Source organism: Fringilla coelebs (assembly GCF_963513975.1).
Source record: "Fringilla coelebs genome assembly, chromosome: 11".
Taxonomy (NCBI): Eukaryota; Metazoa; Chordata; class Aves; order Passeriformes; family Fringillidae; genus Fringilla; species Fringilla coelebs.
This window is the reverse complement of record NC_140037.1, coordinates 13,224,383-13,244,371: the sequence shown is the minus strand read 5'-3', so window position 1 is coordinate 13,244,371 and position 19,989 is coordinate 13,224,383. Positions and strand designations below refer to the sequence as shown.

Sequence of the window (19,989 nt, the reverse complement as noted above, 5' to 3'; positions counted from 1 at the left end):
TTTGGAGTCCTTCCATAAAAGCTATTAGTTTAGCCAATTTACTCAAAATTTGTCCAAACTTCAGTCCCTTTGGTATATACATTTTCCTATACTCCTTTCCAAAAATGACTGAAGACTCCTGTGACTCAGTTATTATTCAGTTATTCAGCAGATGCTTATATCCGGCATTTGTATTTCAGAACTGTTGCTTCTTAAACAACCTGGAAGCAACCTATTTTTCATTAAGATCTCAAAGATCCATGCAGAGTCTTCCAAAAATCCTTTAAGACTATGCAAGACTTTTGGATTAAAGCCATTCTAAGAAATCAGAATTTACCTCTATTCAAGATTTCATCTTATTCCTTAAGTTAGTATTAAAGGATTTATTGTGAACAAGTCAGGGGCATCTTAAGAGTTTCCAGACCATTTTACAGAAGTACTTTTTATGTAAAAGTAGGAATTCCTATCAGGCAACTTAAAGCTTCAGCAGCATTTTTTCCACTTAGAAAAAACAAAGTTAATGGTTAAATCCAGGAAGACCTGTCATTGTATTTTTTCCTTTCTTTCTGTTTTCAACTTGTGTCTGTAAAAGACCCAATCCTGCATCCTGAGAAATTTAAATTTTGGTTTTTAACTGTCTAGAGTTGTGGCGCCAAGCCAGACCAGCAGTTCTGTGTCCACCAACCTCTGCCACCTATGTAGCTCATAAAGAGTTTCAGATGCAAAAGTGTCCCTGAAGATTGGCTGAGGCTGAACACACAGATGGGAGTGCATCCCTGTGGGTGTGTGGAGAAGCAGTCCAAGTATCAGGAACACAGCACAGTTTCAGAGGCAGGTGTATCCTGTGACAGGTGAACAAATCTCAACATATGGAGGCTGTAACCATGATGTACTGGTTGTCAAGTGCTTTAGGATTCAAAGGTGAGAAAAAGCACTCCAGAAACTTAAACTGCATTCAGGATGATAACAATGTCATTTTAAATGCTACATACAAACATGCTGTGCGGGAATATGGAACTAAAACTCTTGGCTAGCGGGCGAGGCTGTAAACATCCTCATGTTAAGAGTCCTGCCTGTAAGTCTTCACTGTCAGGGAGCTTAAATGCTTGCAAAAATGTGGCAGCAGTCAGAAGGTGTCGTTTGAGGGGCAGCTTAAAGGAATTAGTGTTTCACAGTGCCTGCACTTGGGAAGGAAAATTGTACTGGAGGAGCAGAGGGCCCTGGGTGGGAGGAGGTCCTTGAATGGCAGTAATCACTGCAGTGCTGTCTTCTGCTGCTGGGAACTCTGCTCTGAGCTGTGACCTATTTTACATCCCCACTAAAAGTGAAAAGGGAAGACAAAATGAAATAGAGGGTATGAGGCTGCTCATGAGGGTGCTCATCATGTGAGTCAAACCCAAGCCTGGTGCCCAGTACTTTGGTACCCCTGCCTGGCATCACAGCATGCAGGGATACAGGTGGGACAGGCTCCACCTGCCTGCCCAGGCAAGGTCAGCTGGCCAAAATCAGCTTCCCTCCACCAGGGCTTTTGTTCACCCGTTGCAGCATCCTCTTGATGAGAGCTGGTGGTCCACTAGAAGTGCTGGCAGCCCAGATGGAGCATGGCCATCCTGGGGCCAAGGCTGTGCCCAGATCTGTGCAGATATCACACCACAGCTGGCTTTCTTTTCCTTAGCCTGATTTTACATCAGTTCTGCAGATCATTTTGGGCAAGGCTTTACAGCGATGCTGAGTCACAAAAATTCCAGTTGTTTCCTGAAAGCAAGTGAGATCGTTTTTACCATCTTGTTAGTCCCAGTGAGCCACAGCCAAGCGCAGCTGGGGAGTTACTTCATTTTTTATTAATACCAACTGTGTCTCTTCCTGGTGCCCCACAGGTGCTGTCAGGATTTTTTGGCTGGCCCTGGTCCCTTGGTGCTCCTGACAAACCCCCCTCAGCCACAAGCCTCTCCCTGGGAGGTGCAGCCCTCGCTCCTGCCCTGGGGTGGCAGGCAGCACTAATTTCATATTGATTGATCCTTAGACTTCCTGTATGTGAGCTCAAAGAGGCCTGCACGTACTTGCAGGGCAGCTGTTCACAAGGAAAGCTCCAAGCTTTCAGCAGCACTGCTGTCAAAATAGGAGGAAGAATAGAGGTGTGATGCCCTGGGCTGACAGTGGGGAGGGCACTCATTGGCTCCATGCCTGTTGCAGGATGCCACTGTTGAAGAAATACATTGAAAATGGATTGCCATCCTGCCACCACTTCTCGGGTGTTCCACGGGCAAGGCTTTATCAGCCTAGAGCCATCTCTGTAGCCTGGGACAGTGGTGGGCAGTGAGCTCAGTCAAGGGATGGGGTGACAGTGAGGTCCTGCCTGCCCTACAGACTCAGGACAGGACCCTGTGAGGCCATTTGATGTATATCAGCCCCCTGGGTGAGGTGGAGCTGTGTGGTTTTCCGCTGTGGCAGTGTTTGTTGTAGCTGGGATCAGTCAGTGAGCTCTTCCCCACAGCAAGATCTCGTGGGAACTCCATCAGCATCCTCCCCTGTGAACTCCAGGAACCCCTGTGGGCAGCATGACCACAGCACCCACATTTCTTCTCTGTGGGAGAGCCCCTTGACACCCACCCACCAGGATGGGTGGGGAAAGTGATGAGGGCACAGCACTGCTGCTCCTCTGCAGCCCACAGAGTCCTGTGAGCAATTCCTACCTGCATGAGGAGCAGAGGGATGCTGTGCCAGCTTGCCTGTGTCCTCAGAGGAAACCTCTCATCAAAATGACTGTGAGGAGCACAGTTCTTTATTGCCCTTATTAAAAGACAGGCACAAGAGTGAAATGATATTTCTTCATCCAAATGTCTGGCTCCTTTCTGCCTCTCCAAAATAAAGAGGTTTCATTATTGATTTTAATTTCAGAACTTTTCTTCTCTTCTGCAAGTATTTTAAGAATATAAAATTCCCAAGTTTTTGGTCCCTATGACTTTGACCCTCCATGCCCAAATAAACCCATTAGAACAACAAAGAACCTTCGTGTTTAATAAGTAGCAGTGATTCACTCAGAAGCAGATGTTTGTTCATGTAAAGCACCATAAATATTATGGATTAGGATGTAGAGCAGGCAATGTGAATGTCTGTAGGTTAGCAGGCAACACATGACTGCGGGATTTTTTTTCTACTTTTTTTTTAAATGTGTGTCATCTTTTCTTCACAAACCACAGATTCCCTCATGTAAAGAAACAGAAACAAAGGACATGTCTCTGCTTCTACAGGATGTCCTCTAAGGTGCTTTATTACAAAGCTCTCATTGCACTTAAAGTGCAGGAAATTTTCTGACTGATGATGTTAGTCAGTTAACATAGCTGTATCGCCTTGAAAGGAAGAAGGTATTTCCCCTTGTACTACGTACCCATCACGTCTCATCTTAGGGTTCATGGTGACTTTCTTGAAACAGGGTTCATTTAGAGTCATTCTGAAACTACACAGTCAGGACGTGGCAGATGGAAATCCATTGTGAGGCTGTCGCCTGTCCTGAGCTCGCTGTGTGACAGCCCTTTGCACAGGGTGAGCCAGAGCATTTGTGCCAGTCTGTGTGGAAAGTTGTTTTATATGGAAACACTGGTTAGCTCAGAGCTTTTTCCCACCAGAGCTGAGCCCTAGCCTTGAGAAAGCAGAGGTGCAGTGGGCATGAGCAGGCGGGGAGAGGGAGAGCCAACGCCCACAATCGAGAATGCCTCTCAACTTCCAGGCACCCAAGCAAAGGGAGAAAAATTGCTGCAAAAAAATCATATTTTATTCTGCAGATTAAATAGAATTACATGCCCGTGGAGGCAGAGGAAGGGCCTAAGGGAGGAGTATCCTTCTCTGAAATTGAGTATTTATTGATTTTTCTTTCCGAGTCATAAACCATGAGTTTCAGCCTCTCACTACTGAAGACATTTGTGAGAGCTGAGTGGAAAATACGGGAGACAAAATCCAAGAGAAGCATTAAACTAGTAAGTGATGGACAGTGAGCTCATATGCTCCCAGAGTGCTCCACGGGGACACATGGAAGGGACAAGCAGGCAGCCTCATCAGGGAGAGATTAATGCTGCAGAGCTGAGAGGTGCTGCAGACCAACAGCCACAACTGAAACAGCAAAACCATAACTCCAACTGGGGGACAGGCTGGGTGGTTTGAGAGTGGTGGTTTTTTTCATCTGATTTCTGTGAGTGAGTAAACCAAGTGTTACAGCCAAGCACTGCCGAGGTGTGAGCCCTTCTGCAAGGGTCTCACATTCTGAGGAGCATGTGCTGCATGGAACTGGCCCTTTGCTCTGGAAAGAGTGGCACAAAGAGCTCCCAACAACATCCTCTTTGAAGATGAGGATCTTTGCTGGGAGCTGGTCCTGAGTCCTTGCCAGTGCACAGATTCCTCTTGCAGGGACCGTGCTCCACAGCCCCACTCTGCAGGCAGGGAACCTCTGTTAACATACATGGTCTTAGTGGGCTTAGTATCAGCTACTTACAAACCTGACTACATATGAATTTTAACTTCCTCTTTTGGGCTTTTTATAGGAAATGCTATAAAGTTCCGCTTAACTTCTTTTTTCCACAGGAATATGTTTAAAAACTGTTTTTTAAAAAAGACAAGCTGTGAAACTTGCCTCAAGTGCTGGCACTCCCGTGGGACTATCATCCTGCAGCTCTGCCAGTTCTCTTGCCCCAAGGGTGGTGGCTTAAGCTGTGGGCCCACAGTGAGTGGCAGGAGGAGCACTGTGCACTGAAGCTCCCAGCCCTTAACCACTGTGGGAGTGAAGCCATGCCAAACCCTTCTCTGGTGGGATTTGCTGCTTTCCCCTCTCCAAGGGATTTTGCAGGATGAGAGCAATTCTCAACAGTCATGCCTTTTGCAGTCATCCCTATCAGTGAGTCTCAAACTCTTCTTTGAGTGCCAAAGGCCCTGCAGCAGCCGTGGGGATCAGCACACATCCTGTGCCATGTCCTTGCAGCCTGTCCTGCCTGCAAGGCCATGAGGCAGGCAAGGAACCAGCACACCTTTCTTTCTTTCTTTCTTTCTGCTTCACCCTGCCATCCCCTTTGCTGCATTCTGTAAAATGAAGATTATCCTCATGGGGGAGTTGTAAGCATTAATATAGCTGGTCAAGAATTTCACGTTTGGTTTGTTGGTTGTGCTGTGTTTTGTTGTTAAAACCAGAAAAAAATCAAAGCTCACTGGGCAAATTAGATTTCAGGCCAATTTACCTCACTGAGCTTGTATGTCCTCTAATAAATTATTTAGATCTCAAATACTGGATATGTTGTACAAACAAATGAGAACATGGTCCTCAGGCAGAAGGTAAGTGATGAAGGTCCTTGGCTAAACCTTTTCAGCTTTCATTCTGCCCTGTTCACTAGCCAGCTGTTTTTCAGCTCAGAACAGGTTTGCTCGTAGCTTTTGTCTGACAGTGCTGAGGTAGAGCAAATGCTCACATGTAAGAGCAGCCCTCTAAACCTCACACCACTCATTCAGCAGAAGCACAGACGTCAGATTGTGGAAGGAGCAATCTCTTTCTTGGAAACCCTACTGAAATGGAAACAGAGCTGTTCCTCTTTCTTTTAGATGTGACTCTGGAATTCCCAAAGTCAAAAATTCAGGAGCAAGATGAAAACACTGATAGCTTGGGTTACACAAAGGAATGTGCTGGCAGCCAACCAATGCTGCTGCAAATTCTTTCTTTCTTTTTGCATTGAACTGTTTCACTTCGAAGGGCAGATGAAAATTGTTCTAGATTGATGTTGGCTCTTGTGGTAGCTGTGTTTCTCTGATACAGCCTTCTCCAGTGCCCACAGGGCTTCTGAGGATGTGTAAACTTCTAATCATCCTATCACTCCTTCATCAAGAAAACAATAATTTCAGGAGGCCCCAAAATAAATGTAATAGTTTGGATGGAATAGCCTGGATACATAGAACCTTTCCATAGTGTGATTGAGGAGCCTAAGCTGAGTGCCAGGAATCAGTACCTATTGAAGTATATACTTGATCTCAGCCATGGGAGTGCAGTCTTTCACCCTGAAATTGACACACATTCTCTTGTAAATTTGGCAGCATGTGCAGCACTAGACTAAATATTGGCAGATATTATTGGCTCTGACCAGCTGGAATAAATCCCTCCTCACCACAGCCCAGCCACTCTGGCCCTGCCGCCTCCTTGGGTGTCCCCACTGGCCTCAAGCCACCGAAGGGACTCCAGGGTCTCTCTTAGCCTGGTACCAACAGCCTCAGCAGACACAGGGACAGTCCTGTAACAGGGAAAGGAGGAGGCAGCCTTGTGACTGAATAAGGGTAAAAAAGAACCTACCAAGTACAGCTGTATAAAACCCAGCCTGCTCTGCCCTGGGGCTGGGGACTGGAGGGAGGGACAAGTGTCTGTCCTGTGGACAGGGACTGTGAGGGGCCAAGCAGCCTCTGCACCAGGGTGTGTGAGCTGCTGAGGGCCTGAGAGAAAAAACTGCTGCTGACTCATCTGGCCAGGCTTGTCACTGCTGGGCTCCCAGAGACCCCAGTGTGCTGCATCCCTTACCCTGGGGAAGGGAGGTGCACAGCAGATTGCAGGCAAATGCCAGGAAAATGAGGAGAGGATATTTGACTCAGAGATAAGAGCCTCCTGCTGCAAGGTGGGCCAGAACCAAAACCCCTGCTTTGCCTATGCCACAGAACAGGGCAAGTCCTGTGCATTGGCAATGGCAAACCTGCTCCTGTCCAAAAACCTTGTGCACTGTCACTCAGCATTGTAGAACAAGCAAAAGGGTTTTGGAGCCAACATTTTGTGAGTCAAGGCACATACATACTAGGGAAAGTTTCAGAATGGAAATTAGTCTGAGGAGGCAGTGGTGGGACTGGATATGTCAAATGTGAGAGGGTGTGCAAAAGATGGTCCTTCAACCCCACCCACGCAGGTAACTGTGTCATGTCAGCAGCTGATGCCACTTTTTCCTGAGAAAGTGGAGAACAGAAAAAGGAGTCCAGAGAGTTGGGGTGTGTGCAGATGCAGTTTGATGGTACAATGAAGCTGATATTAAGAGCAAGCATGCAGGGAAGAGGTGCTCTCATCTTCTCCCGCCTTTCTACACCCTCCCTGGTGCTGGGTGTCCAGCCAAGGCTGTGTGCTGGGGCAGTGGGCTGGCAGCACTCCCCGTTTCCCAGTGTTGGCTGAGGTGGTGTCTGCTGCTTTTGCTCCCTCAGATGACTCTTTGGTGTTGGGCACAGAACATCCCTGGCACACGGCAGCAGGTGAGTTCACCAGGTGTTTCCGGCAGACTCCCCATTGTCCCACGACACTGCCACTCTGCCATGGCACCTGATTTCAAGAGGGCTTGAGTGCTTAAAAGTGTGCAAATGTTGATTCACCTGCACTGCTGGCTGAGCCTGCCATCCCTCCGTGCCTCTCCCTGCCCTGTGCTCCAGGCACAGCAGATGTTGGCAGCATGGACAGTATTTGCTTTCGTCTCTGTAGTGGGATAGAATATAAGAAAATAAAGATAGTGTAGAAAGTAATCTTACCCCTAAGGAGTTGCAGCTGGGCCAATAATCAAAGATTAGGAGCAGGCCTGACTTTAACAGGCCACAGCTGTGACCAGTGAGGAGAAGAGTGCTATAAAAGAGTGGGGTGGCTAGGTGAGATGGGAATTGGAGTTGGTTGGCTACTTTGGGAAGAAGAAAGAGTCAGTGCTCTGAGGAGCTGCCCACGAGAAACACCAAGAAGGTATGGAACTTTTGCAATGAGGAGACAACAGTATGGAACCCCTGCCATAAGATGACAGCAGGTCCCTGTGGCTCCATGAGGCTGAGAGCACATTAATGTTTGGGACACTCCACGGTGGCACCCAAGGGCTGTTGACTTGCCCGATCTTGTCGTATCACCAAAGGGCAGTTCCACCGTCCCACTCCACCCCTCCTTTCCTGTAACTCCCACAAGAACAACCTCCTTGTTTTTCAGCTGGCAGGGCGGCCTGGCTGCCTGGGCCCCACTGCTGGCCTGGGAAGGTGCTGAGGCCGCCCTGCGGGAGAGGAGCGGGGCCCACCCTGCGAGGGCCCGCAGGCCGGGGCAGCTATCTGCCATTGTTTCCCCTCAGCCCTGGTCCCACGGCTGCTCAGCTGTGATAGCCGCTCTTCTCTCCCAAAGACCCAGCCCTGCTCTCCTCTCCCATCACGAGCTCTCTGACAGGGCACCTCTCCATGTCCAGCCTTGCAGGGCCAGCCCCATGACAGAGCTGCCCAGGCTGTGTATCCCCGGGTTAGCAGCAGCTCCTCACCTCTCCATGGCCAGCCCCATGACAGAGCTGCCCAGGCTGTGTATCCCCAGGTTACAGGCAGCTCCTCACCTCTCCATGTCCAGCCCTGTGACAGAGCTGCCCAGGCTGTGTATCCCCGGGTTAGCAGCAGCTCCTCAGGGACAGAGCCGAGCCAGCTGAGCCATGGCCCCTCATGGAGGCACCGTCCGTGGGCTTTCCCCCAAAGCACAGCAGCCTGTTCTCTGTTCTCTCACCAGCTGCCTGGCTTGTGCTAAACGCAGCCTACGCACTCCTTTGGAACCATGAAAACCAAAATGCTTGGAAGTGAAATCAGGTCCTGGGCTGTCCTGCCTGGGCTGTTGTAGCAACCAGCAGCAGGTAGCCCTGAGCTCCCACCTTTTCCCAGCTGCCAGCTGGGTGCCTGGCAGCAGCTGCTCCTGTATCCCTTCCCTCCTCAGCTTGCTCAGATGGAGGGGATTTCTATCCAATTTCCATCAGCAGGAGCCAGGTGTATTTAAGCTGCAAGGCTGGCAGCTTTGGGAGGGGAAAGAGGAGGTGGTTTTGTGGTGAAGTTGGTGGGGGTTTTCACCTTACAGCCTTAGTAGCCTGCTTCTCTGGGCGGCAAAGGAGCAGTGCTTGTCTCACATCTTCTGAAACCTTTCTTTTTGGTTGTTTGGGGGTGAGGGTGTGTTAGGAGATGTGACCTTTCTGTCCTGAGCTATCTGTGGGGAGTGTATTGAGCCTGTGCAGGACCTGGATTGCAGGTGACAGAGATTTGGGCTCTTTTTGGTACTGTACACGAGGTACCTGCTGGCCCATGTTCCAGTGTGGTATCTGGCTAGTCTAGAAAGTTCCTTCTCCATTAAACATTTTTCTTTTCTTTCTGTTTCATTTTTCTCCTTTTCCCTCTTTTCCACAAAATTATGCTTGTCTAAGATGTGTCAGTTACCTGTTATCTCTAGCTACTTCCAGCAGAGAACAAATCACTTTCAAATTTTAATAGGTCAGTGGGGGCAAGATTTAATTTTCTCTGTGCAATACACTTTGCACCTCATCTCTTCTTCCTGTTTATTCCTGATGTGATGCCCCAGTCTGTATGCTCCTCCCATACACAGGCTTGCTAAGCCTTGAAAGAGCTTTTCCCATGATATTTCATTCTCTGTTCTCTATATTTGAAGACTCATTTGCTTTCAAAAGAGATTGAGGTACTGCCAGGCTGAACAGACTTACTACTTAGATAAATTTTTGGGTGAATATTGACAGCCTGTGAAAAGCTGGCTGCACTGCACAAAAACCAAAAAAAATATTTGGAGTACAAAAAGAAATGCCTTTTCCTGACATAACCATTATTAATATTCTTTTGTTGCTCATTTTTACTATCACCACACCTGTGGGAACTCAGCATCAGCAAAATCCATAGTGCCTAGATTATCTTAAACTGGGCTAGTAAGGACTCTTACATCTTAGTGAAAGCAGCAGAACTCAGGTATTTTGTCTTAAAATTGAATGGTTGCCTGTCTTTAAACTGACAGATCCACTCTTTGTAAAATGAGTGTGATTTTTAACTCAAACACAAGCTACCACCCAGATTTACATCATTGTGACAAAGTCCTTTCACAGAGTTCTCGGGTAAGTCTCAGGTGGGGAGGTTGTGGTAGTGGTTGTCCAGATGTTCCTTTCAATGAACTTTTAACTCCAGTGAAGGCAGGTGGAGCAGCCAGTGTCTGTGCAGTTGTTGGAAGTCCCTGGGCAGTGTATGAGCCCCTGCACCTTTTCCAGGTTTCCATCAGAGCTGAGGCAGCTGCAGCCTTAGCTTTGGCTGCTCCCTGGCCTGGCTGGTTTGGGCATGACATATCCAACAGTTTTTATGGAGTTTGGCAAGGGCAAATGTCCTGATGTCTTATTTTGGCTTTTCCCTGTGGGACAGAGATCAGGATTGATTTCTTCTGGCCCAGAGTAGGTGTTGGTGACAGCTACAATCAACACAGAGGTGCTTATACTGTTGATGAACAAAAGCAGCTGCTGGAAAAAAAAGGGGAAAGTATATTACTTTTTGCCTAGAAACAGGCATGTACCTTTATAGAGTGATGCTGCAGGACTTCATTTAAGCCTTACATTCAGTCACAAGGGTTAGAAAACATCAGTGCTTGCCAGGTTTGCTTCAGCTTGACAGTGCCTGTGTAAATAATTGTCCTTTTGCAAGATGCTGAAGTTTTCTGGTTTTAGCACTACAACTCACTCAGGGGTTTGCTCTGGGCTTTCAGAAGTAATTGGCAGCTCATAAACAGCTTTGTAATAGCACTGAAAACCATAGGAGGGAAGCTGCACAGGGTATCTGGAGCTCTGGGCTTTGCTGGGCAAAAGGCACTTGTTTCCAGGGATGTGCAGTTCTTGGTATTTTTGTTTTTCAAAAAAAAAAGTGTTCTCTTCTGTGGATGATGTGATGATGTATTGGATCAATTTGATTGTATCATGTTGGTAGCGTGAGGGGAAGGGCGAATGTTCATCTTGACCTCCCAGGGACAACCCTCTGCCTGTTTTCCAATCTCCAATGCAAGCTGATAGCAAGTGCATCAAATAAAAATCACAATTTGGCCAGCTTATCAAAACAGCTATAAAACCTCAAAAAAAATAAGCATGAAGCACAAGTCCTATGAGAAGCAGCTAAAGGAACTCAGGTTGTTCAGCCTGGAGAAGAGAGGCCTGAGGGAGGACCTTATTGCTCTATAACTACCTGAAAGAAGGTTGTGGCCAGGTGGGGGTTAGGTAATGAGCAGCAGGACAAGACAAAACAGCTTCAGGTTGTTTTAGGGAAGGTTTAGTTTGGACATTAGGAAAAATTTATTCACTGAAAAGGTGGTTGAGCATTGGAACAGGCTGCCCAGAGAACTGGTGGAGTCACCGTCCCTGGAGTTCTGGGAAACACATGCAGGTGTGGTGTTTAGGAGCATGGTTTAGTGATGGTCTTGGCAGCGCTGGGTTGATGCCTGGGTTCAGTGAGCTGAGGGGCCTTTTGAAGCCCTGCTGACGCTGCGTGTGGCGGTTCTGCAGGGGTGTTTGGCACTGAAGCTGTTTGTGCCCCTGCAGGCCTGGCGGAAGCGCTGGTTCGTGCTGCGCAGGGGCCGCATGAGCGGGAACCCCGACGTGCTGGAGTACTACAGGAACAGCCACTCCAGAAAGCCCATCCGCACCATCGACCTCAATGAGTGCGAAGTGCTCAAGCACTCGGGGCCCAACTTCATCAGGAAGGAATTCCAGAACAACTTTGTCTTCATCGTGAGGACCACCTACCGCACCTTCTACCTGGTAGCCAAGACTGAGGAGGAGATGCAGATCTGGGTGCGCAACATCAGCCAGATCTGTAACTTCGGACATCTGGAAGATGGCACAGGTAGGATCACGCTCATCTTGGAGGCTGGGAGAATGCCCAGGGGTGACAGGCATGGACCTTGCTGTCAGGCTGGGCTGGGCTGGTGGAAAAGGACTGAGATGCTGCTAAACCCTGATTGGATTCTCAGGGACTGCTCTGCTGCTGGGTGGAAATACTCACTGGCTGCCTGGTCTCACTTTGATGAAGCAATTCTTCCTTAATAAGACAAGGTGCTGTTTATGTGAAAAGCTGACTGAGTGTTATCTTCTGGGGCCATTTATTTCATTACATGTCCTGTATTTATTTAGTTAGGCTTAATGTAAGACACCTGTTCCAGGAAAGCATCCTGCACAACTCCCATTTTCTCAGGCTTTGCTGGGTGTGGAATGTGCACAGACTTGGGTGTATATGCCTGTACATAAATCAATGACAGAAACACTAAGCTGCCTTAGTCTGTTAATAAGAGAAAACAAAGAAAAGGCAGAGGATAGGAGTGTTAGAAGTGTGTGTATAGACTTAAGAGATGGTCCTGCCAGTGAAGCATCAAGGCAGCTCTTTTGCCAGGCCCTACACCTGTATATACTCAGCAGAGTGAATTTCTTGAAAAGCTGCCAAGAATTAACCCCTCCAAGATGGATGTAACCAGTAATTAAAGTGGGGACCTGTACCATCATTAACTTACCTTTTAAATGAGACAATCAGGCTCAGATAACAGCAATCTGTCTTTCCCTTGACAATTCCAAGGGGCAGATACAGCAGCAATTTGAGAGTTGCAGAGGAAGTGAGTCAGAACGAAGCCTTCAATGTGATAAAAGGCAATGCAGGAGTAGAAGAGGGGGCTATGGAGGGACAGGAGCCCTCGGGCAGTAATGTGTTTGGGGGTATCATGTGTGGCCAGGCAATTCATCCTTCCATGGTCTTTGTGCTGCTGCACTCAGAGGGCTGCTGGTGTCTGCAAGTGCTGCATGGCCACACCATTACCAAGCAACTTGATAAGAAACAAAAGGCTATGGGAAAGGTTTTATTTTAATCTATCGTGGTTCCTGGCATTGCTTAGCTGCCTTTTTGAGTAGTGTCTTCTGAGGGAAATGGGAGTGGCAAGAACACTGCAGTGGTCCTGTTACAAATGTGATGCCTGTTCTTTTCCCATTCACTTCAGAAACCACCGTGGAAACTTGTTGACAGATTGTGTCTGTACAAGCTGCCCATGAATACAAATTTTAGAGTAGGTCTGGTAGGGACTGGAGTCTACTGCCCTTTGGAGGCTGGATGGAATTAGGAATATTCAGTAACCACCCTCCTACTGTTCGGCTGTTGTTGATGCTGAGTTGCTGCTCTTGGATTGTTATTTCTGGCGCAGGTTTATTTGAGATACAGTTTTACCAATTACTCTGAAATTAAGGTAAACCCTTCTATGCCAAAGAGAAAAATAATTTTTGTCTCTAAATGTGTAGGCAGCCTTCTCTTGGGCACTTTGTGAGGATGTTCATGGGGGATGTGGTCTGTGGCAGGGAGCTGAGACAGTGGCTGTCCCAGACAGATGCATTTATACTGGGAAATGCTTTCTCTGTTTTGCTGGTACAGTGCACTATTGCTTGTAAGACTTGCACATGGACGACACTCAGTATTACACATTGGTGTTTCTCTCTGAGCAAAGATTGCCAGTGTGGGCACTGATGGATGAGAAATGACAGCTCTTGCAGCAGCAGTTGGGAAAGCTGACACTCCAGCTTTCCAAGGCAGATATTACCCCCCAAGAAGTTCAGCACTGCTGAGCTTTTGCCTTGATTCAGTACAAAGTCTGGCACCTGAACTTGCAGCCCTCATCAAGGATGGTGTGAGCTAAGCCTCCAGACATGCACTTACTGTGTTTCTAATGCCAAATAACTCCTAAGAGCTTCTATTTATCCTGCAGCTCCTGCCAGTGAGCTCAGGTCTGGGGTGTATCCAGGTCAGGCTGCCAAGCACATCCAGATTCACTGATTTAAATCTGCACAGCTCCAAAAATTGCACATCACATTTCAAACAGTTGCTAATCGCTTCAGCTTTTCAGGATCTCCTAAATTCTCCAAAAACCTGTAGGTTTAAACAAATTACCCTTTAAAATTAACATTAGAAAAGAAAAGCCCTATTAAATGCCACAAGCTTTTTTAACTTAAATGCTACTGCTTTAAAAAATACTAGTCCCTGCTATGAGTCATATCACTCTTAATCTGTGCATTGCTGAAAATTTGCTGTGACTGAGGCCAAAACACAATCTGCTGCTTTCTCTGCTTAATGCCCAAAGTGTTGCCACAGGTTTATGCAGTGACTCAGCTTTAAGGGCTGTCCTGTTGTTCCCAGTTTGTCCCTTCCAGCAGCAAAGAAGGATGGACAGCCAGGTCCCTACTCCAGAGGTGTTGGCAGCCAGATGCAGAGTGAAGTTACAAAAGCCATGGCTCCTGTGAGCACAGTTCTGTAGTCAACAAGAGAGGGGACAGCTGGGAGGCAGAGATGACATGGCAGCTCCAGGCAGATGTCAGGAAGCACCTGGGAGGGTGGCTGTCAGGAAGGACTTGCCAGCCACCAGAAAGTGCTGCTGGCTATGCTGGAAATGACAGGGAGCTGGCACCTTTGGGGAGTCAGCTGGAGGAGAGAGGAAGAGGCCTTGCTCCTGGTTTTCCTACCCTATCTCAGCAAAATCCTGCTTCCACCTTTGGTGAAACCTCCCAACAGAGCCATCATTCCCCAGCCCCACGGCATCCATGGCCATGCAGGGGACTGGGAGAATGCTTGGCCTGGGTGTCTGGGGCAGGGGAGGAGATGAAATGAAGTGGCTGTGGGACACAGTTTATCCCATGTGCAAGCTGAGGCTGTGACTAATCGACACAATCCAATGTGCCAGCTTTTCATTGGAGAAACTAGTGGGACGGTTGTTTAAGCAGTTGCGTTAGGGAGCCTTACTGATATTATTTCTACCTCCTTGGTATGTCAGTGCAGCCTTGGGGGTGGTTGATGTGAGAACAACACCCCTATTCCACCACAACCCTGCATGGCTGTTGCACCATAGCAATTCTTGGGGAGGGGGCTGGGGTCTGTAGCAGAAGGGAAAAGCCCTCTGTTTCTCCATCTTCACTGATGGGAGAGGTCACTGTGGAAGATATTTGCAGGGCAGAAATGTTTGGTGTTAGTACCCACCAAAGCAGTTATTTTGGAAGCTGAAGCCTCTTGCTGTCTCTGGCAAAGGGGATGGCAGGCACCAAACCTATTCTCTGACTCTCACTGTTGAAAGTAGCCATGCATAATTTATTCTGCCCAGCTGCTGTCATGGTAGTTTTAATGCACACGATTCGGTTACCAGCAGAGCTGGCAGGGACAGGAACAGTCTGTGAGGAACTGGCTGCAGGTCCCTGAGCCCCTGAAGGTCAGAAAAGGGCAGGTCTGTGCTGTCCCCACCCCTCCCTCCTGCTCACAACCATTGCCATGTGGTTTGCAGCTCACAGCCTTTCCTGATGGGATAATCCATGGCTAAACCCTGTGAGTACCAGATGGAGTTCAGGCCTGTTCGTTCTCTGTGTTAATAACTTAGAATGTCATTAATTTCTTTCTTATGCGTTGTGGCAGTTTTAGTTGTTGGTTTATTGAGGTTTTTTAAATGTAGTCAGATGGTGAACATGCTTTTCTGAGATCCTATGGGAGTTAGCCCAGTGTATGTTTGATCATTGTCAGCTTGCAAGACAGCTCTAAGTCCTAGATTGAAAAGCAGAGTTACTGTCTGAGCCAGCGCAATGAACAAAAGTTATTTTTCAGATGGGAAGGCTGCAGCCCTCAGCTCTGCTTTGCAAATGTGAAACCCTGTAAAAGCCATTCCTTCCAGATGATCACTGATGCAACCCTGCTGCTATAAGCACCTGTTCAAAATTAAAGCAAATCCTTTGCTTACACTTGAATTTGAGCATGTTCTTGCATGCTTTGCTGACCTGAGGTCCGCACTGCCCAGGTCTCTGAAGCTAACTGGAGGAAGCAGCAGGGAGTCAATAGTGGTAGATGAGAAGGAAAGAGGCAGCTCCCTCCCAAGCTGAAAGGGATGAGATGTATGATAGCACAGGGAGGGAAGATCAGCTGTTTTATTCTTCTTCTGCTATCAGAAAGATGAGGGGTGAAGCCTGCTGTGGCTGGTATGGGATCCTGGATCACTGGAATCATAGACTATCCTCAGCTGGAAGGGACCTGCAAGGATCACCAAGCCAAACTCCTGGCCCTGTACAGGATGACCCCAAGAACTGCACCATATGCCTGAGAGGGTTTAGTTTGTGTTTAGTCGTGTTGCTGTCTAACCACTCAAGCCATGGGAGACCTCTCCATCCCTCCTGGTCTGCTTGCATGTATACCCAGCACCTCCCAGGTGGAGAAGTGACTACAGCAGCCTGGTGCAGTGCCAAGGCAGTGCCTCTGTTGAGGTTGGGACTAGAGTGGACCTGCTGAAGGGTCTCAGGACCTCATCACACAGTGCAGGATCTGGAGCACAGGACACATGCAGCTGGTCAGGGGCTGGTTCCCAGCATTCCCATCAAGTTGTGGATATCAGCATTAGAGAAATCTGCCATCTTGCTGCATGTTGAAGGCATGCTAATTCTCAGTGTGGTTTTATCATCAGTTGCTAGTTTCTTGTGTTTGTTTCTGCTGTGGGGTTTTTCATTTTGGAGAAGGGTTTGGCAGCTTTGCCTCAGGCAGCGTCTGAGCCAGAGAGATGGGCATCCACTGCCAAGCCCTGCAGGTGCCAGGGACCCAGTCAGCACTGCCCCATCCCCACACAGCTCTGGTGAAGGAAATGCCATGCAGCAACCTGAAACTTCATTAGAAAAATCATATTCCCTAACTGAGGACTTGTGCTCTTGGTGCCACTGTTTGAGCTTGCTGCCAGGAGCAGCTGCTTTTGGGGAGCTGCTCTGTAAAGACACCCCTCCCGCTCCACAGCTGCCCCTTGTGGGAGGTCTGGATTGCACTTGATTTTTTGAGTTGGAATGCCCCAAAAGCTTTGTTTAGCTTGACTCTGTGTGGCTCAGCCATCACAGGCACAGAGGTCGGGAGAGGAACAGAACCAGACTTCTTTGCTGCCAGGCAGTGCTCAGGCCAGATGGGTCTGAGGGTCTCAGCCACAGGCTGCCACAGAAGGGTGTTCTTGGTGGTGTGAGCAGGCAGCCAGCTCTGGGCCAGCCCCCCTGCCTGCAGCCCAGACCCCCTCCTGTCCCACTGCCATCCCACTCTGTGCTGGGGATGCTGGAATGTTATGCCCAGAGAAGATGGCACTGAGCTCAGGCTCCCTGTACCTTGTGACCCCCAGAAAAGTTGTGTCACTTTTCTCAGCAGAGCCAAGAAGCCTCCAAATGGGCAGTTACAGCCACAGCACTGCTCTTGGGGTTTGGTGGCCAGCTGAGAGAGGCACAAAAAGCTGGCAGACAAGTTCAGAGCTTGTCTGGCTACTCCATGAGCTGGAAAGCTCAGCTTTGTCTACTGAGATCTAGAAAGTGGCAAGAAATCAATCCCTTTCCTTGTCACCATTAATTTGAGTGTTGGAGATGAATAATTAAATATTTGCATTAGATACAAAAAAAAAATACTTGATAAAACAGGCTGCTGTGTCTCAGCTCTTTCTTCAGCTGTCTGTTCTTCATTGCTGGCTGCAGGAAGGAGAGAGGGACCCCAGAGCAAGGGGTCTGCACTTCCTACAGCCTGGAGGACTTGGACAGCCCAGGCAGGGGGAGCAAAATCAGGCTCCCCTCTACCCAGAGCCAGTGTTTGCCTTGACTCGCAGCTGCTCTGGCATAAAACATCCCTGGTGCAAAAGCAGGGTGGTGACAGCCAGAACAGTCAGAGGGCCAAGGCTGAGTCAGAGCTGTCCCTCAGCCGGGCCATCCGTGTCCATTGCAGGTTCTGTGGAGAGCCTGTCTCACACGACCTCGTCCCCACAGCCCTCGCCGGCCGCCTCCACGCACGCCTCCCGCATCGCCGACCCCTCCTTCTCAGTGGAGCACGCTGCTGCTGACGCTGCCGCCGAGGAGACCCCCAGCGAGTCGGGCTCAGTCTTCCTCCCTGACTACCTCTTCCTGTCCAACTGCGAGTCGGGCAAGCTCAGCCACAACAGGTGAGTCTGGGCTCTGCCACATGTGTCAGGCTGGAGTCCCCCTCTGTCTGTCGAGGCATGAAACTGGGGCACACAGCCCCAGGGAGCCCTGCCACTTAGGGCTGGCTCCCAAACACAACAGGGGGCCACCAGTCTAATCCAATTTACAGGGTGCTTTTCATAGCACAGATTAGTGGTTGAGCATCATATGTTGGTCCCGTCCCTTTCCAAGGTGGGTGGCTGAAGATCTGACACACAGCCTCCCCCCAGACACCTGCTGTTGCCCAAGGCACTCCACAAAGTGCCCCAGCCTCCAGTGCGGCTCAAAGGGAAGGGACAGATATTGTCCCAAACTATGTGGCTGGGTGTTTTGTTTGCTGTGTTCTTACAGCCAGGAGAAAAGGAAAGCTCAAGTCCTGACCTCTGTCTCCTTGCAGGTGTGACAGCTGGTCAAATTCAGACAGATCTCTGGAGCAAACATCATCAGACGATGTTTTTGTTGACTCCTTGCAGTCCCAGCCCTCCCTGTACCTTGTACAGCCAACCAGCGCTGGCGCCATGCAGCAGGTCGGAGCCCCAGTGGCAAATCCCAGCATGGTGTCCAGGAACACAGACATTAGTGGGCCATCCAGTGACTTTTCCTCCTCTTCCCCGCTGCTGGGGACGCCGCTGACCCCGACGTTTCAGGCTGACAAGAGCCAGAAGGCGCTGCCCTTCGGGGTGACGCAGCTGGACGTGCTGTCCAACACGCCGCCGCCGCGGCCGCCCAAGCCCACGCACTTCTCAGACAGGAGGGGAGAGGAGCTGGGGGCCCTGCAGAACGGGCACGCGGGCATCTGCCGGGCTCAGGTCGCTCTGGTGCCCAGAAGGATCTCCCTGTCCAGCTTGGACAACATGAGGAACTGGAAAGGTGAGTGCACTTCCAAGAGCCAGCAAAGCAGCACCGGTGTGATGGAGCTGCCCACACGCACAGAGCGGGTTTGACTTCTTGTTGTGCCTCTCCGTCCTCCCCTCTGTGAAATCTTACCCCACCCAATGTAACACCAAGTGCTCTTTCAAATGAATTAGCAAAGACAATTCAGTCTCTTAGGTTTCCTCCTGCTGTGTAGAAGCCTCTCAGTATGTGTACAGATGGGCAGCAGTTTGGCTCTGATCCCTTCAGGGTGCCTCATGCCTTGCTTGTTTTCCCCCTTCCTCCTCAGAAGAGAAAGCAGTGGAAAAACTAAAATGAGAAGTCAGCCACTGAATTGGGCAATGCCAAACTCTGTTAATACAGGTCAAACTGTGGGCTTGGATATGGGAAATGCCTCGGGAGCTGTGCTGCTTTGCTGCACCCAGTGTGTTCTATGAGAGCTGCGTGTCTTTTCACAGCTTAAAGACCAGGAAGTCAGGGAGACACTGGGGACGGGATGTAATCCTGGCTGAACCAGGGACGCTGCGTGTCCTTGAACAAATCCCACTGTCCTTGCACTTCTGTCAGGGCAGTCTGAAAACCTGCTGCTCAGAGCAAGGCAAGGCTGCAAAGCAAACTCTGCTCTGAGCTGAGCTGGCTTTTCCACTTGCTCTGAAACACCATCATCACAAACAGGAACAACAATCAAAACCCAGAACATCATGGTGTCATAAACCAGCATATGCAGTATGAGAAAACTTTATTACATGGAGCCACAGAACAGAGGGAGGCAGCTGGAAAGTATATTGTAGTGATGTGAAAACCTTCTTTTTTGATGAGGAAGAAATTGTAGGTTTTTAAGGGCAAGCATCCTTTAGACTCCTACAGTTTGAATGACCAGACAATGTGTGGGGCTGTTAGATCTTGCTCTTAAAGTTCAGAAGCTAAAGCAAGGAGATCTCTGCTCAGTCTCTCAGTGTACAGACAATTCTTGGAAGGTTTCTGGAGAAACACCCATCAGTGGAATTGCTGTTCTTAATTATCAGCTACATTTGGTTGCTGCCTAAGAGGTGCTGCTCTTGCTTCTGCACGTGCGCTGCTCCAACGCAGCTGGTTCATGATCCTCCAACCCAATTTACATCAAAATGTCTCTAAGAGGATTAAATGGCCAAATGACATGTTGTGCTGCTGTGTTGCAGGGTTGTCTCTGCCTGATGGGGGCAGCAATGAATTAATAAGTGCTGCCACTTTTTCTTACCCTAAGTGTAGCTGAAACCATTTGAAGGGTTAAACTCTGAATTAAAATGCGTTTAACAAGAAAGATCAGAAAAATAAAGAGGGAGAAAGCAGCAGATCCTCACCAGCTTCCCCAGTGAGTGCACTCAAGTTATTA

General features: G+C 48.9%; 1 protein-coding gene across 4 annotated transcripts in view; it reads left to right on the top strand.

Annotated features, from left to right (window-relative positions):
- GAB3 (GRB2 associated binding protein 3) overlaps positions 1 to 19,989 on the top strand; it is a 65,446-nt gene that overhangs the window by 33,368 nt on the left and 12,089 nt on the right. For all 4 annotated transcript variants that reach the window (XR_014616447.1, XM_084213334.1, XM_084213333.1 and 1 more), the window contains exons 2-4: positions 11,319 to 11,622; positions 17,512 to 17,725; positions 18,142 to 18,614. Coding sequence is in view for 3 of the 4 variants with exons in the window: in XM_084213334.1 (XP_084069460.1) it covers positions 11,319 to 11,622; positions 17,512 to 17,725; positions 18,142 to 18,614 (991 nt within the window). In the remaining variant the exon portion in view is untranslated. The remainder of the gene's footprint in view (positions 1 to 11,318; positions 11,623 to 17,511; positions 17,726 to 18,141; positions 18,615 to 19,989) is intronic.